General features: G+C 39.7%; 2 protein-coding genes across 3 annotated transcripts in view; both read left to right on the forward strand.

The window, feature by feature from the left end:
• The window catches only part of tet1 (tet methylcytosine dioxygenase 1), a 34369-nt gene extending 28439 nt beyond the window's left edge, over positions 1 to 5930 (forward strand). For both annotated transcript variants that reach the window (XM_084375057.1, XM_084375056.1), the window contains exons 6-12: positions 211 to 419; positions 508 to 658; positions 979 to 1068; positions 1365 to 1502; positions 1618 to 1794; positions 2418 to 2562; positions 2686 to 5930. In XM_084375057.1, coding sequence (XP_084231183.1) covers positions 211 to 419; positions 508 to 658; positions 979 to 1068; positions 1365 to 1502; positions 1618 to 1794; positions 2418 to 2562; positions 2686 to 3728 — 1953 coding nt within the window. In that variant the 3' untranslated portion in view covers positions 3729 to 5930. The remainder of the gene's footprint in view (positions 1 to 210; positions 420 to 507; positions 659 to 978; positions 1069 to 1364; positions 1503 to 1617; positions 1795 to 2417; positions 2563 to 2685) is intronic.
• A 3225-nt stretch (positions 5931 to 9155) lies between these two features.
• On the forward strand, positions 9156 to 17886 carry eif4e1c (eukaryotic translation initiation factor 4E family member 1c). The gene is made up of 7 exons (XM_084375710.1): positions 9156 to 9250; positions 10348 to 10436; positions 14856 to 14951; positions 15723 to 15786; positions 16003 to 16116; positions 16457 to 16596; positions 16740 to 17886. Exons 1-7 carry the CDS (start codon positions 9233 to 9235, stop codon positions 16852 to 16854), a joined length of 636 nt encoding a protein of 211 aa, XP_084231836.1. The 5' UTR covers positions 9156 to 9232; the 3' UTR covers positions 16855 to 17886.
• Positions 17887 to 18568: the final 682 nt, after the last annotated feature.

Below are 18568 nucleotides of genomic sequence, written 5' to 3' on the forward strand. Positions count from 1 at the left end.
CCCCCAACCATGTAACCACGACCAAAACATAATTGTTGCCAACTTCATCCCTAAACATAGACTTCGTCAATCACAGTGTTTCAAACCATCACCCAGTAGGAATCCATAGTTTCGTGATACTGTTTTAAAATACTTGTTTCTGCCTTTTCCTGTGTTACATTGCTGTCGGTCATCTGTTAAAACCTGCTTGCTTTCCGTGTCATCTAACAGGTGATCCGGCGTGGCAGTGAAGAAGAGAAGCTGCTGTGTTTGGTCCGCCAGAGGCCAGGACACTACTGTGAAAATGCTGTGTTGGTGATCCTCATCCTGGCGTGGGAGGGAATCTGTCGGCCAGTGGCAGACAATCTCTACCATGAACTCACACAGTCCCTCTTTAAATATGGCTCCCCCACCAGCCGCCGCTGTGCCCTCAATGAAGAGTGAGTACCTCTTAATTTGTTTTGAAATGACACTACTACCCTGCTTTCTACGTTCCTTTAACTTCCTCTCTCCGTTCCATCTCCACAGTCGTACCTGTGCATGCCAGGGTTTGGACCCGGACACCTGCGGAGCTTCGTTTTCCTTCGGCTGTTCCTGGAGTATGTACTTCAATGGCTGTAAGTTTGCCCGCAGCAAAGTGCCCCGCAAGTTCCGCCTGCTTGGAGACTACCGGGAGGAGGTGAGGGAGTCATTAGCCTACACAAATCCTAGAAGAAATCATCTACTACAATCTCTCCTATTTTTTTTCCTGTTGTTGTAGTGATTGGAGAAAATATTTAGCACATAATCAATGTGCTTATTGTTTCAACTGTATGTTGTATCTAAGTTCTGTTGCTTCTCTGCATTTTATCTGCAATAAAAGACAGACTGATCACATCTTTGCCAGACATTTGCCTCCTAGTGGCATATATTGGATATGACAATCACACCTGTCGGCAGACCACATTTTTTAGAACCAGCTGTTTTTCACAACAAAAACTCTAAAATGTGTTACTTTAGGAGGAGAAGATAGAGAGCCACCTTCAGAGTCTCGCCAGTGACCTTGCACCTCTCTACAAAAGACTGGCTCCTGAGGCCTTCCAAAACCAGGTATGTAACATAAAACAGTGGCCACACTGCCCCTGTTAGGCTAGTATTAATGGGATTTGGATAGAATTGATTTTAAGTTTCTTCTCTTTGTTGTTAAAGTACTGCGTTGCATCATTGACCTCCTACAGATTCTGCTGACTCTCACAGGCTTTTTTTAGTTCATACGCCCAGATTCTGTAACAGCCTCCCTGTAGATATGAGAATGTTCACTTCTCTTACAACTTTTACAGGAAAACATACTTTGAATCTTTGCCGTCTTAAACGCGTCTCCTGTCTTGTCCTTTAACCTCTCATAGGTGGAAAATGAGCAGGCAGGGACTGAGTGCCGGCTGGGCTGGAGGGAGGGACGTCCTTTTTCTGGGGTCACAGCCTGTGTGGATTTCTGTGCCCACGCTCACAAGGACACTCACAATATGAATAACGGCAGCACTGTGGTAAGGCACCCCTAAGCCATTTTAAAGGTCACTGGATTTAGTTCAGTCCCTTGAGGTATTGATTAAGTATGGCCTACTATTTGGCTGAACAACTTGCCTTTTGTCTGTTTTTCAGGTTTGCACTTTAACCAAGGAAGATAACCGTGCAGTGCGTAACATACCAGAAGATGAGCAGCTCCATGTTCTGCCACTCTACAGGATCTCTGACAGGGATGAGTTTGGTCAGGTTGAGGGCCAGTGGGCCAAGATCCGAAGTGGTGCGCTGCAGGTTCTGTCCTCCTTTCCCCGAGAGGTGAGTGAACAGGAAAGCAGCTTTTGCTGCTTTAAGCATTGTCGTCATTTTAGCTTACTTCCTGTCCCTTTTGTGGTAAGCAATCCCCTCTCTCCACTCTTCATCACCACACTTGCACAACTTTTTGTTGAGGCAGCTCTCTTCGCCTCTTTCTTTTCTTTGCTTAGCTTGTTTGGTAGTATAATAGGCTGGACACACTGGATGCATGTGCAGTGCTGCAGTGCGTTACCGCTTGCTTTTCATTTCAGCATCCGTGTTAACAGGTTAGACCGTTCACACTGGAAGCAGGAGTCGAGGTCGCTGCATCACATCATCCTGAGCTTCGGACTCCACCTATTTTACTGTGTCACACGCGCGGCAAAAATAGACCTGAAAACAACCTGGATACAGTTATATTGACATCAAAGCAACGTTTCACCACAGTTTTAATGTCTGTATCTGTAGAATATGTCACAGACATGAAGAGAATACAAGCAGCAGGTGAAGGGCAGTTTTTTTTCCTTTTAGGAGGATACTGCTCTCTGCCTGTTTCCTGAGCAAGCAGAACTGCCTCTATCCAGTTCTCTGTCCTGTGAATGTAAAACAAATACATTTTAAATGGCTGATTTTTTTGTATTTATCAGGTGCGTCTACTAGCTGAGCCAGTAAAATCAGCCCGTAAGATAAGGCAAGAGGCTCGCCAGAAGGCTCAGGCTGAGAAACTGGAGAAAAAGCTCAGCCTGACTTCTCCCACACCTGGGAAAGTGAAAAGTGAAACCCCCAACAAAGGTAGGAAATCCAAGTCTCTGGTCATGTTATTAATGTGTTTTAATATGTATTGTGTTTAGGTCAAAATGTATTATTGTTATTTGACTATTACATCAATCTTTACATTTTCTTTATCCAAAACAGACCCTCAGGGCTACTTCAGCTCACACAGACTACCACCCAGACCCGCCAGCGTTGGAAGGTTCCCACCAGACAGGACTCAACCCAGCACTTACAGCCAGAGCACCAGCAGCTACCCCACTCTGGGTCAGGGGGAGGTCATCTCCCCCAACCACCACGGCCTGCCTGGCATCCAGTTTGAGCAGAATGGCTCAGCTCTTAATTATAGGACAACAAGTGACGCCATGAATGGTTATGCTCCTTCATCTGGTGACCAGAGTGTGACATCAGAACGTATACCTCCACTTAATACTCTTAGGGACTACCCCCGGACTTTTAAAACTGAGCCCAACGAGGTGCACTGCTCTCCTCTGCGCAGACCCTCCCCCAGTGGGAGTGCTCCTCCTCCCTCCTCCTTCTCCCCCAGACCTACCTCTGAGGGCCTCTTCAGCAGGCTCAATGGACTCCACAGGGCTGCCGGAGATGTTGCGGCAGAGGTCAGGGGTCATGGCCTCCCTCTGCTCTCACCTCTCCCCCTTCCTCCACAAAGTCTCCCGCTTGAACCAGAGGAAGTGAAGCAGGAAGAGGTGTGGTCAGACAGCGAGCACAACTTCCTGGACCACAATATAGGCGGAGTCGCCGTGGCACCTTCACATGGCTCCATCCTGATAGAGTGTGCACGGCGGGAGCTCCACGCCACCACCCCTATCCTCAGGCCAAACCGCAGCCACCCAACCCGCATCTCCCTGGTCTTCTACCAGCACAAGTCTCTAAATGAACCAGGCCACGGGATGGCTATGTGGGACGCCAAAATGGCCAAGAGGGAGCGGGAACGGGAGGAGGAGGCTGAGAGATTACGGATGGAGGACAGCCTGGGTAACAGTGTGGGAAAGAATGGAGCTGGAGGTGTGGAGCTGCAGGAGGGAGCAGAGGAGGAGGCACAGGAGGCGAGGAGGATCATGAATGTTCCCACACGTCAAGCATGGACTCTGCCGAGGGACGGCGTCATCACCGTGTCCCCTTATGCTCTTACCCAAGTGACAGGCCCTTACAATCGCTGGACTTAGTCAACATGTTTTACACACACACACACACACACACACACACACACACACACACACACACACACACACAGAAAACTCCTACACCCTGTGCTTCTGCCTTACCTCAATCACCTTCAAACTGCTACTCTCATTTTTACGTCGTTTTCATTGTGCTTTTTTCTAATATCTGTTTGTTCACTTTGTCCTTCTTCATCTCTGCCTTCAAAGCGATGAGGAAGAGCAAAGTTTGTTGGCTTTTTAACTGTGAGTTTCCGTGTTGTTTTTTTTGTAAAGAGATGGTGCTTTGAAGCATTTTAAAGACGTTTTTAAAACTGGTTTTATATACATGATTAAGAACAAAAAAGATGTGATTATTTATTCTGATCATAACGATTTCTATTTAATTCCTGGTGTAAGCCTGTTTACTGCAAGATTTCTATGATAACCTGCATTATGTGTTGACGCTCAGATTTTATGTTGTACAGTAGGACTATGCTCTTTATTTTCAGCCAGCGGTTCTCTTTTCACAAGATAAATCTCGTTGGCTTTTACATCGGTGCCATTCTCACTGTAACCTTTCTTTAGACTAATGCATATATTTACTACAGATTGTCACATGTAGCATCGTGCTTTTCCTTCTGCTGCCTCTGACTTCTGCAGACAGGCGAGGAAAGAAACGTACGTCTTTGGTTTGTTGTTTTTGTTTATTTTATCTCTACGTCTGGATGGTTTGTCTTTTATTCACAGATAATGTTTGGCATATTAAGAAGCACTTTTTTTTTTTCCTAAACCTAACTTGAAAAAGGTCCCAAACCATAGGCCTGAATATGTATGTACAGATAGAGATATATATGACAGTTTAGCATGAACCCAGTTTTATTTTTACAGTATTTTCTGCATTTATTTGATTGAAAATGGCATACATATCTAAAGAAATTCAAAGCTTAGCATAATGAGGAAACGTGAAATGCTGCAACAATGAAGTGCTTATCATTATTGGCACTTATATTCACCTTCTGGAAAAGGAATTTAAAAATCTTTCAAAGGGCACAAGTGTGATCATAGGATTTGAAAACCTTACTGTATATTTTAATGGTGCTAATGAGACCTCTGTTGTTTTTAACAGAAATCACAAAGTGTCAGATTTGAATACAAAACTGTGTTAGCCAGTGCTGACTAATCAAACAATTTCTTCTCTTGCCTCCTCTTTGCTCTTGTTGGAAAACCACTCAAACATCAGATCCCACTCAGACGATTGCCTAAGACGATTTTGGGTGCTTGACCCTTGTGAAGACTTTGTTTACAGATAGCTTTTTTTTACAGGGTCTGAATAGTGGGGTTGATGTCAACTCCTGGTGAATCAGGATTTTTATTTTTTACTACCCATGAAAGAGAAGCTCTTCATTTTAAGAACTCATAGATGAAATTTCAGCACAACCAACACAGACCTTTCACTGCTCTCACACTAACACTGGTGGTGTCACGTTTCTTGCGAGAAACACTTTGGATTTTTACACACTTTGACTTCTTTTTGGTGCTAATAGGAAAAGATGTCGAGTTACCTAACATGGTTTTATACTGAACAGTGATGGCATGGTGCTTTTTGGAAACTCAGCACACACTGATCTGGTATATGATTCAGTACTAAGGTAGTTTCATCATTTCTCTGGATGATAACTGTCTGGCAACAGACTGAGGTGCATTGGTATCCCACCATTTATCATGAGTACCAGTAAAAAAAGCAGATTATTGTGCAGATCTAGAGTTCAAACGTCTTCCATAGAGAACCAAACTCTCAGAATCACAACATACACACAAAATTAAATGAATGTAAGCAGTTTTTAAATAGATTGATTTATAAAGGACATTTTAAACTTGTAACGTCTCTTTTGATTTACTGTGGGGACGTTCTCAGTCCACACTGAAAGTCTTTGTATCAACGAGGAACTAACAACTAGCACCAGCATTCAAAAATATGAAAAGAAAAAAAAAACTTTTATTAGTAGAAAATGTGTAAATATGTATGTGAACCATATTGTTTTTACTGTACTGTTAATGGTGTTTAGACAATGGATGATCTTGCTTATTTTGAAACTGAATTACTGTACGTTGCTGAAAGTATATCCAGTTTAGACTTGAGAAGAGACTAAATTTAGCATTCCTTTTATGGATGGCTGATCTCTTTCGGGATTGTGAAATAAAGTCATATTTATATTTTGGACCTGATCACGATTTCCTCTGTCCTGATTTGTTGTGTGTGTGGGTGTTGGTACATGTGTGCTATGAGTCGTACACATAGCATTTATAATGTGACAGCTTGCATCATATTATTTTTATAAACATGAAATAGGCTGATCTGTGTTTAACAAGCCAAACAGAACAGAGTTCATGTGTTACTTTTAATTCAAAGCCAAAACACTTTTTTTTTCTCTTCCTGAATTTCCCACACAAGCATACTGTATGACTGTATGACTCACCGCTGAGGAATTTCAGTTTAGTCATTTGGACTTTGTCCTCTTAACGTTTGGGGATGACTCACTTCTTGTTTTTGTACAATTTGTTTCCAAAACTGGTAACATGATTTTTTTTTTTTTTCTCCCAAATGTTATAAGAAGATCATTTGCTTCTGACTCGGGAGATGACGAACTTCAACAAACACAAGAGAGCCTCAGAAGTTTAGTCAAATCTAAACAAAATCTCATTATTACTGTTTACGCAGACATATTGAGAAATAAGAATTGAGATTAAATCAACTGTCTGAATTAATCCAGAAATACTATCAGGGCAGCAGTGCCCTGGCCTTTTGCATTTATCTTCAAACAGATAAATAATTAAGAGAAAAGTATTTTCAGTGTACAGTGTGAGTCTCTGAGATCTGTCTCATTTCTGGTCAAAATATCTCATTACACTTAATATAAAGCTGTAGCTGTAAAGTCTACTCAGCCTCCAGAGGACCGGCCACAATCAGTAAGCACAGCGGATGTGAGAAAAATGAGTGAATATGAATTAGCCTTCTGGCCCCGATAAAATACCTGGCTAAAGATATGTTATTAAAAGTGTACTAAAAACATGTTTTTGTAAGGTCGAAGATGTGGACATTAGAGAAATAAAAAAGTCCTTGTGAGGATTCGGGAATTTAAGAATCATCTGTAAAATGTCCCAAAAAATGTATTTTCAAAGTTTTGGATATTAGAGGTGCTGAGCACATTGATGCATCCTTGTGGCTTTTGACAACCTTTCCAACCCCTTTAAAATTGCAGTAAGAGTGTTGATTTTGCTCACACAGCAGGCCACAAGTGACCACACTGCCTGCTTAGAGTAAAAGGTCAGTAAAAGGGCTTTATACTCTCATACCAGTCTTGATTTTTTACTTTCAACCAGGCTGCAATCAGACTCCACTGTCTGTCAACACCAACAGCTCAGGCTTTCCTTCAACATGCCTGTCTTACACAAACAAACACAGTGCTCCTTATATTCAAATGCTTTGGTGTCCTTTCCAGGGATTGACTCATTGATTGTGAGATTACAAACCAGATCAAGCTTGTTGGAAAGTCCTACAAACGCTGTCTAACAAGCTATCACAGTTCTCATTTTCATCCCTAAATCAATTCTACCACGCTCAAATTCATGATACTGAAATATTTGGAAAGGAGCATCTGCATCTCAAGTGTCACAGTGAGGTACGAGTCTGACTAATAGCGACAATGGTCATCAAGAGTGTAAGAGGCAAACATTGTGAGGGCACAGCTGTGGAATTAACATTTGGAGCTCCATGTAGTTGGACTGAACAACTAGCAAAAATGAAGAAAGAGGAACATGAGGAGAACATGAGAACAGGGGACATCAGATCAGATGTTACTTCTGACACTCATCTAAGGTCCTTTAATCCTGCTCAGCTGAGATTTAGAGTGGTTTTAAGTCCTTTGTACTAAAACAAAACAATACCATGCTGTAAAATTACTGTGTTACAAGACCAGCATTAAAAATTCTACTTGGGTAGAAGTAGACTTATACTACATAAGTATTACCAGCACAATAACAGCACTCATTATGCTAAATAGCCCCTCTCAGAGTGTAAACTTACAGAGCCCCCAAAGTGCAGGAAGTTCATATTTTTTCAATCTCATGCACCCAAGTTAATTGTTTGTGTGCTCAACTTACCATCTTCTGCACCAAGATAAAAAAATGTTTTAAATCTAGACTTCTGAACAATAAACGTAGTCAAGTAAAAAGCATTATATTTCCTTCTGAAATGCAGTGGAGTGAAAGAAAAACATTTACATAAATGAGAATTACTCAAGTAAAGTGTCTCTAAATTGTACTTACTTACAGTCTTTGAGTAAATGTATTTAGTTACATTCCACCACTGTGAATCACTGCTAACCCCAGGAGTGTTGGTCTACACGTGGCTTTGCATCCTAACCTTACAGGAAGGGGTAAAAAGAAAATCCAATCCCCACAAGCATCAATGAGTTATTCCATTATAAATAGAGAACAGGTAGATGAACTGCTGGAGGCTCACGGCTTTCTGTTTTTATGATATAGGTAACACAAAAAAAGGTGTAGGCCTAGTATTTGTCTGTTTGCTGTGACACAACATCATGGACTGGCACCATAGGGGATGCTTTCATCGAAGGGATTATAGTTTGAATCATGTTTGGGGAATGTGATGGCTCCCTTTGATATCTACAGTATATGGTTATAAAGGATTTGTGCATCAATGGGATTTAATTGAAAGACAATTTATCATGTCATGGAGAAATTGTAAAATTAAACTGACTATATCATAAGAGACTATCTTATCCAAACAAACAATACCTTGTTTATTGATAGGTGCAGTAAGGATGTTCAAATACAGACAGGTGCTTTAAATCCATAGAAACTGGACAGCCTGTATCAGAATCAGAATCAGAATCAGAATTCCTTTATTTGTCCCACAAATGGGGAAATTTCTTTGTCACAACAGCCAAAGGACAGTATCACACTTAAACAGTAATAAAAGTAAAAAATAAACAATATAATAAGACATAAGAAATAGAATTTAACTGGTATATACATAATATCTACAATATGAAATTGGTATTTACAATATGACATAGTATTTATTATTTATAAATACATATCTGTATGTATTTTAGGAATATTTAATAAAGTAAAGTAAGGACTGGATTTGTACAGGCCCAGAACTATACTATCAGTAAAGAATCAGGAATCCCATGATGTTTTGTGTGATTAATTTAATTCCCAGTCCTCAGGCCCCTGTGATTCTGGGCCTTTGATAACAAATATTTTAAACTCTACCTGTATAAACACTATTAGAACACTATTAAACTATTTTTTGTATTTTCTTTTTCATCTGAAACCCTTCACTTGATCAGACACAGCTATAAAGAATCACGAACATCAAAAATACTCCTTGGTTTGAAATCACCCACCTCTGACTGGACCTAGGCGGCTTCCGTAGGAGTGTGAGTGGTTGGAGTGTGACGCAGAAGCGCTGAACGGGCAGAACATTTTCTACTGTCAAGATGGCGACATCGGAGCCGGTAAGAGAGACAAGAGATAGCTGAAAAATTCGACTAATGTGCTCGGAAATAGTCGCTACATCTTTACTATATCTGCCGACTTTATTGCACAATCTCGCTTGCTTGAAACGACACCCGTTATTTTTGGGAAATGGACGTGTTTGAGCTGGCAGATGTGTCAGTTCGCGTGGATCACAGTTAGCGTTAGCATGCACAGCAATGTGATGGATAAGGCAGTGCCTGACTTTGTTGGCAGGGAGGGACTCACTGACTGGACGTCGTTCATTCAAACTCCCAATCCGTTATTAGTTTTATTCTACTTTGATATTAGAGTCAGTATCTTTTGGTGGTTTTAAATCAACTATCAGTACATTTAAATCCTCATAGTCCGATATTATTGGTTATTTTTTGGACAATCCGGACACGTGTGTATCTAGCTTGTAGCTAGCCCCGCACGTCTGCTAAAACTAATGCTAGCGATGTTAACTCACACAGCTGTAACGTTAGCTTATATTTTACCAATTAATCTGTCTTATATGTCATTTTAACAACCTAACGCTAGCTGTTTTCTGTTAGCTGTTACGAATAGTAGTTAAAAATGTTGATCTTGTAGAGCTGGATGCTACTGTCTAATATTTAAGTTAATAGCCTGTTTTATAAAATAGCTAATATTACTTGGATTTTTATGGTGTGACAGCTAATATGTCTGTTGTTTTTTCATGCGTTATTTAATACTATGTGCTATAGCAATGATCCTTTTAAAAAAGAACATTAACTGAAATATGAATATAAAGGCCTGTCGGATGGGTCATTTTACTTAGTGTATTTTAATTAGCTGGACCTGTTACACCCAATTCTCTCACGCTTGTAATGAAGGTTTTAGGGTCAGAGGATGACCTCATTTAAACTGTTTTGTGTCACAGCTGTGACCACGTTCAGCCTCATATCACAAGATGGTAAAATATGAATACATCTTACCTCACAGCTGTGCAAACTTCTTGCATGATGGCGATCAATGGACAGACGGATTCAGCCGATGTAGATATTTAGAATTAAATCGTTTGCATTTTGTAGGCAGAGAAGGTAAATAATGTGTGTTTGTGTGTCTCTCTCTGCAGAAAGCAGCTGAAACTGAAGATCAACCGACGACCGACAGCCCAGTCGTTGCAAATCCTGAGCAGTATATCAAGCACCCCTTGCAAAACAGGTGAGAATAAAACGGCTGCTGCGTTTGGTAACTGGTAATGTGCTCCTGCTTACACACACTGCAGTATTCTGGCATTAGTGGAGATACAGATAACACCAGTTTAAATGTTGAATTTGGCAAGTAAATGGCATTTATAATAAGCAAAAAATTCACATTATTGACCAAGATTTGATGGCATTTTGCAATGATTGCCGTCATCCATCTCCTTTGAAAATATTGCTCTACTGCTGCTAAAAAGGCTTAAGAATGTGCCAGACACAGTCCAAACATGACAGAAATAACTGAGGCAAATTATTAGAAGTAAACAATTGATGGAGGAGGGCTCCTCAGTCAATGTTCTGTAACAAGTCAAAGGAAGTGAGACTGAATTGTGAAAGTTTGATAAAGTAACCCCTTTAGAATAAGATCAATAGTCAGTGTTAACATCTTTATTTCATATCTGGCAATTCAATAAACAGAGGTTGCATACTTGCTTTTTTACACTGAAGAGCATGTTTCATCTTTGTCTCATACGGGGAAGGTCTTTACTTTGACATTTTCCTCACCCCAAAGATCATTTACTTATTTTACAGTCCTTGAATTTTAGCTACCACCCTGGAATTTTAACTTTAAATACTTAGACTTACTCCTTACAATGTTTGTATGAGGGTACATATAGTTTTCATACTTCCTGAGGAGAGAACAAAGTCAAATTGCTTCTCTAAAGTGACTTTGAGGGTGTGTATTTCCTAATAAATGCTGTGCAACAATCTCCCAACAAAACAATTTCCCCCTGGGGATTAATAAAGGATTCTGATTCTGATGCAAATCTGTGTTCTATATTAATTTTGTTTATTTTAGTGAAATGATTTGGAGAACCGTATTAAGGTTAAAATCAGTTTGGTGACATCTGGTGGATATTTGTGCTTTGTTGAAGTGTGCCTTTTCAAAGAAAAGAGTCAAACATATCATGTAAATAATTTACAGGTAAATGATATTGACTTGTTGGATGTAAACTGAGAGCACCGGATGAAGTTTTCTGCTTCCTACTCTGCACGCTACTGTTGCAGTTATTGTTCACTATTGTCCTTTTAGCACTGTTATCACAGTTCTGTGGTGGTGACAACCTATTCAGGAGCATTGTACAGTCGGTTTAGGAAACGCTGAATAGTTCACTGAGTAAGTCACTTCTAGGCCATTCTGCTTGTTCAGCCCAGCCTCAGAGGTCAAGGTTGTCCACATTATCCGGCCTTTCTGGCGCTCAGATTTGATTTTTTAAAAAAATACTGTAGTCTGTTTTTTACATTATGATGCTGCCACTGTAACACCATTAATGACAGACATCGCATGTAAAGGGCAAGGTGTTGGTGCTTCTGTCTTGCCTCACAGCTGTTTAGGGAAGTCTTGGCTTGTTGAATTAATTGGGATTTTGTAACACTGGTGTGTTGTGAAATATTTTCAAACATACGCTCAGTTTCCATTTCATTAATAGCGTCGAGCTGAAACACTTGTGTGTATGAGGCCATACAGGTCTACAGTACAACAGACGACATCCTCCAAAATGATTGTACAGTCGAATGAAACACCTCATTTAAACAGTTTAGACAAAAACTGAACGTTATAATCTTCATCAGGGTTGGTTAGTAACTGAATACATATAATTGGGATTACATGATCAGAGTACAAAAATAACTAAGAGGTTGTTACCTAAGTACATTTAAAATGAGGTGTGATGAGATTATAATTACATTGTCAAGGATAACTTGATTATATTTTGATTGCATCTTTAACATGGATTTTTTTTTATGCTGTCGAATAGAGCCCGTCGATACTGAATTTTTGGGTCCTATATACACAGAATATAAACGTAACACTCGTGATAAAGATACGTATGTAATGGAGGCAGGATGTGTTACATTTTAGCAAAAACATTATTGTCCAAAATGACATCAAACCACTGAAAGAGTAAACTTCACAGTGAATTTAATCTAATAATTATCAATACACCCCAAGCATCTTTTTCTGCTTTATGCACTGTAAAGTTTTCATATTGGTGCATATCGGTCGCCATATATATCAATGATATATCTGTGATGGGCCAATATCGCCTCACTGATATATTGGTCAGGCTCTATTGTAGAATGCACCCAGTATACCTGTAGTTTGTACCAGTACTCATTTTGTAGGGTAGTTTGATTTGACCGAATGTAAATTTGGAACAAAATGTGTTTTATTTGCATTAAAAACGTTTTGAAATGTAAAAGAAAAGAATATGTACCTGTGTTCATTTTTGTAGTATAAGGTGCACTATTTTTAATGTTTGCTTTTAAAGTAACCCAGAAGTATTCAGATTACATTACATTTTTTTTATCAGATGTATTGTTATTAGTTACAAAAAATGCATAATTTGTATTCAGTAACTGACAAAAATTTTAAAGTAATCAAACCTGAACCTGATTAGACACACTAGTTTTAGCTGGTTGTGCCCAATAAACTGTCAGCTGAGTCGATATTGTAACATATCGTGCAACATGCATACACTCAGCTATAAGATCTACTCTGCAGCAGAATGACTGAATTAGTTGGATACTACATAATTAAGCCTTGAATGAGAAGCATTTCAGTGAACTCAGAACAGCACAAATGCAGATTTAGTCAGTTGTCTGGTGTCATTTTAATAATATGAGATAATTAACCTGCAGAGACTTGAAACTTACTTGACACGGGCAATGCAATGGTATTAATATCATGCCTGCTTTTATTTCTGTCAAGACTTTGGTGAAGGTGAGGTACAGATGGATTAGAACAGGCTGCACATCTCTATTACCTAACTGTAACAGAAGCAGGCACGATGATCACTTTCAAGTTTCAAGTCATGCAACATGATTTTCATACGGTACTGAAATAAAGGGAAACGACAGCTGCCGAAAGGTTGACCAAACAAATTCAGTTTCTGAAAATATGTGGAGAGTATTCTGTTGGTGTACAGTCTAGCAAAAGAGCTAAAAATGACAAACTCCAGTATCCTTTATACAACTGCTCTCCTGATTTTATTTTCAGACATGACTGTCCAGACATAACGATCAATAAAATCACTGTAAAGGTTCGTCTTTAAGAAGACAATGCAGTGACCCTCTGCTGTGAAAGACTGACTTACAACCAGCCAAATAATTACCTCAAATTCATTTATTTATTGGCAGACATAAACGGATACAGGCTTACTTTAATTATGATGATTATAAAGTAAAACACTGAACCCACTCGAGTCCAACCACAGATACTATGATTACAGCACACAGTTCACTAAGGTAAAACCCTCCCTCTATCCCTGCATAGTCATATCCTATAGGTCTAAATATACCCCCTTTCCTTGTACAGTCTTGTCCTGTAGGACTGCTGATGTATTTGAGAAAACATGATGATAGTTTAAAGGCTATGGATCAAAATATTGAAATTGCGTTAAAGTGCCTCATGTTTTTAGACATAAGAAATAGTCCTCATACCGTACCACATTCATTAAATGTTGCTGCCAATACAGACATGCATTGACTGCCTCTTTGAGCTGCTCTCTTGATCCTTCTTAAGTCTCTCTCATTAGTTTTTCAGAGTGTTTCCAAAACTGCAGTTAACCAAGATAGCTACACCTGTGTTTGGCAATACTCTGCACCGCCCACGCCTGAGGAAACGGGTTAACTGGATTAGGATTTTCAAGTCTTCATGAACTGGTCCATGTCATATCAGACAGAATTTAGTGACTTATAAGGAGCAGGGCCCGTGATAAATCCATCATTGCCCTGACCCACTGTCTGCCAAGCGAGTTTGCATGTAAACAACTGTGTCCTCGGCTGACAGGCCTGTGCACCGTCCTCCACCACAGTTGTGTAATAATGTCGGTGGAGTTTCCACATGGTGCGAGTACAGTTTCATCCTCTGATGTGCTTTGTTTAGTGTGTTTACACCTGTGTTTATGACATACGGGTGGGGTTTGTTGGTTGGTTACTGTTGTAGTGGGGGGCACAGGGTTCAGCCGACGTCCTCTCACTGCCCTCAGCCCTCCCCTGCTCGCCCTCCTGGGAACCGATGGAAGAATAACAGCACCCATCATAAACAAAGGCTGTGTTTGTAGTGCTGATGATGGCCGGCTTTCTCTGTTCTTTGCATTGATATGCATGCCTTTGTAACAAGCTGTGGTGTTCTATTGTGTAATAGGGTGCATATCTGTGTTATTAAGACTGGGGCTTAAGGGTATTTTGTGTTTCATACAATAGCACTTACAGTGAATGCCTTTATAGACATTTCCTCATTCTACCGAGACTTATCAGAAATATTTTGCAGTTTAATTGTTGTAATTCTTTGTCACGCTACTGAAGTCATTTCTCCACAGTCCTATGAATACAGAGTGTTTTATTTCTTGTCTCTTCTCCCCCCTTTCTCTCTCAGATGGGCCCTGTGGTATTTCAAAAACGACAAGAGCAAAAGCTGGACAGAGAACCTGCGTCTGATTTCCAAGTTTGACACAGTGGAGGACTTTTGGGCGTAAGTGTTCTCTGCTAATCCTGTAATGTAATTATGATTTGTGACTTTATAAGGAGTTTAAGTAGAGCGTTTCAGAGAACGACAAAGAATGGTATTTAAATAAAAGATTTTCTTCCCCTCTCACACAGTGATTCATGTGAAACTGAAACACTTCTTATTATGCAAATTATCTAGGGATGTACCAGTTGTGAAATACTAGGCCAATTGCTGATGTTTAAAAACCAATAATTTGACCGATAGCCCACACCAATGTTTTTTGTTGTTATTTGTCTTGGTTGATATTATTCCCCCTTTTGTGTCAGGGAAACAAAGAATCTTCATATCAGGATGTTTTTTAAAGTCATTTTTTCAGGACTTGCATAGCCTTACAAACTGATGGCAGGGAGCCACTAGCTCATGAATGCACCAGTGCAAAATTGATGCGACACCTCAGATAAAGATCGGCCATCGGTGATTGTCATCTTATTTGCTATTAGTTGACAGGCAAATATCGACTGATTCCGATGTTTGGCTGGTATATGAATAGATTGCATTTGGTGTAAAGCTAGATTAAAAGTAGAGGGGCAACAACTCTTTCTTTACGCTGATATTTTCCTCTGTCTCCACATTAGTCAACATATGTGGTTGTCTCTGCAAATGAGATTGAGTTGCCTGTGTGAAAGGGGCTCAATATGTAGCTTCTTATCAGTGTTAAATTAATGTTGAATTCTTCACTGTACCATTAATCTGAAACTTGTTTTGTTGATGTCAACACTTCTATGTTTCTTACAGATTATACAACCACATACAACAACCAAGCAAACTCGGCTTTGGCTGTGATTATTGTTTATTTAAGGTAAGGAAACATTTTTTTATAATATTTTGTTTTTATTAATAGAATACAGTTGTTTTCCTTGTCATCCATCATGATGTTGCAGCATGTAAAATTTGAATAATTTTAGCATCAGTTAAACGTTTGACTTTCGATGGTAGTGCTACAATGTCAAGACACCATTGTTTAACTTAGCTTGTTTTTAATAATGAAGTTTTTGATGTTTTTTTTCTTTCACAGGATGGGATCAAGCCGATGTGGGAGGACGACAGGAACAAGCTGGGGGGTCGATGGCTGATGACTCTCAATAAACAACAGAGACACAACGACCTTGACCGCTTCTGGATGGAGACGGTAAGATGGCGGTTTGAAACAGGCATCTGGCACATCTCAGAAACCGCATTTCTATCGTAAGAATCCCAGTGCGTTTCTTCTATATCGATCAGGGTCTAAATTAAGTACCAGGGGCATTATTTTATCTCCCCAAAAAAGCCCATATTCCATATTAGCATTGCATATTTCACTATTGTGGAGTACTCGCAGCATTTTATTCCAGCCACCATTTTTAAAAATCTGCAGCTGCAAACACGTTGACAAACTTGACTCTAGATGATCCTCGATCTTCTTCAGGTTGTGACTCATAATAAAAGGAACAGTACGACTCATACAGCGTGACGTTTTGTGTATTTTGCAGCTCTTGTGTTTAGTCGGTGAGTCGTTCGATGAGGCAAGCGAAGATGTGTGTGGAGCTGTGGTCAACGTCAGACCCAAAGGTGACAAAATAGCCATCTGGACAAGCAACTGCCAAAACAGGGACGCCATCATGACGATAGGGTAAGTAGAAAAGTCACCTTGTGGGTAGGAAATGGTGCCAAGTGAAAGATTCATAGATTTGTTAACTTTAGCTGACCACTAGATGGTGACACTGAGTTAGCGTTTGTCCTCACATAACATTGAACATCTTGTCTTTTCCACAGGCAACTTTATAAAGAGCGCCTGAACATCCCCACCAAAGCCATGATCGGCTACCAGTCACATGACGACACATCCAGCAAGAGCGGATCCACCACCAAGAACATGTACTCTGTTTGAACCCCCCTCCCCTCTCAAGTCGCTGTAGATTTAAACAATTACCAAACCGCATCATCACAATAATAATTTTTGAGTTGTCAACTATTGTAGTGTCTTTTCCTTTCATTAAAGACCAATCTGTTCATAGTGTGTACAGTTGGAGCTTCCCCCAACGTGAGAAATTAGTAACACATAGGGAGAAAAAGGAGAAGAGTATTTGGCTGAAGATGTCAGACGTGAGCAAGAGAACACAAATGATTTACTTTTAGAGTTGAAGATTTCTGTGATTAATACCGATGACCTCCCCTAACTTAGCTAAGAAAGAGCTTTTTTTCAGTAATAAATGGCTTGGAGTTGAAAAACAAAATTAACTATTCAGCCTTGTGTTTTTTCTCATGCCGAGTTCTCACTCCTTTACAGAAAGTGTTTCTCACCTCACAGGAAAAGACGCTGGGCAACTTATCGTTTGACAGAACAAATTTTAAGGGCAATTTTAACTCGATTTATCCACAAGTGTTACGCATGAAGTATCTACAGTATCTTAAAGGTGTGTGAAAGCCGTGGTCGCACCCCAACATGTAGGGTTTGGATTTAAGGCCACTCGTTGTTTCAGCCATGCTGGAATTGTGGAATATTGCTTGTAGTACCTTTATGAACTTTTTTTCTTCCCCTTACATTTATTTATAATGTATGCATTGCAGTTGAACTTCTTAGTTGAAAGACAACCATGAAACTCGTGTTTTTTCAAAATTGTTTTTTTTCTTCTCTTTTTTGTTATTAAAGTTAACAATGTGGACTACTGCATATAGATGACATTTTTTACAGTGTACCATACAGTAAAGATGCTGACAGAATTAGGTGTGCTTTTCACTGTCTTCTTCTTCCTAACACAAACTGTAGATAATGTCACACTCCTCTCTTGGTTGATGCAAAGGAAAGATGATATTCATTGTGAAATGATTTTGCTCATAATGTATCTTTATTATCTGTAATTCCAGGATGTATATTACCTTCTTTCAAGTAAAGGTTAAGTGCTTTGCATTAAAACCAGAACCTTGTGGTCTTGTTTTGTGAGCATTTTTGGGTCCACAGTGTCTGAGGTGGAGCAACGAATCCTGGAAAATAAGCCTCTAATGACTGAGTTTTATTTTGAGACTAAGTTGTTTGCAAATGGTTGTTTATTCACACATTATTGAGCAACATAAGAATTCACTCAGCTTCCTGTTAATATTATCCTTGTGTTAACCACTTTCTGCTGTTAAGTGCTGGGCAGGTAGCGTGCAGCTGCTCGCTGTGGTTGAAAACGCTGCAATGAAATGAACCAAAACCGTGAAGTTGAAACCTGGACAGCTCAACAATGAACTGAAACTCGCTCTAAAGCTCCATAGAGTCAAAAAGGACTGCAGATAGAGTTCTTAGTCCTCTGTAGTTTTATCTCTACTATTTCACATTGTTTTCACATTGTCAATAATGGCTTCTTTTAAGCGCCTGTTTACTTGGTTTCAATTTGTAAGGATTTGTCTGCAAGACTCAAGAGTAGGGATGGTTTGATTAAAGATTTTTTTATCACAGAGCTCAATAAAAAAAGTTGATCATGGTAAATTTTCATTATCTGAATAATCATAAATATCCTCACACAACTGACTCAATAAGCTGTCAAGCTTGCTGACGTGCAGTCCTAGATTGGTTTCCTTATTTACTTTGAGTTGCCTAAGCCTGTCACCGTGGCAGAAGG

The sequence above is a fragment of the Pagrus pagrus genome (assembly GCF_965226575.1).
Source record: "Pagrus pagrus genome assembly, chromosome: 15".
Classification (NCBI taxonomy): Eukaryota; Metazoa; Chordata; class Actinopteri; order Spariformes; family Sparidae; genus Pagrus; species Pagrus pagrus.

What these genes read in the sequence shown, in the direction of transcription:
- eif4e1c (XM_084375710.1), top strand. An exon ending in AAGCACCCCTTGCAAAACAG is followed by an intron (nt 10,437 to 14,855) that starts GTGAGAATAAAA and finishes TTTCTCTCTCAG; the next exon opens with ATGGGCCCTGTGGTATTTCA. An exon ending in ACAGTGGAGGACTTTTGGGC is followed by an intron (nt 14,952 to 15,722) that starts GTAAGTGTTCTC and finishes TGTTTCTTACAG; the next exon opens with ATTATACAACCACATACAAC.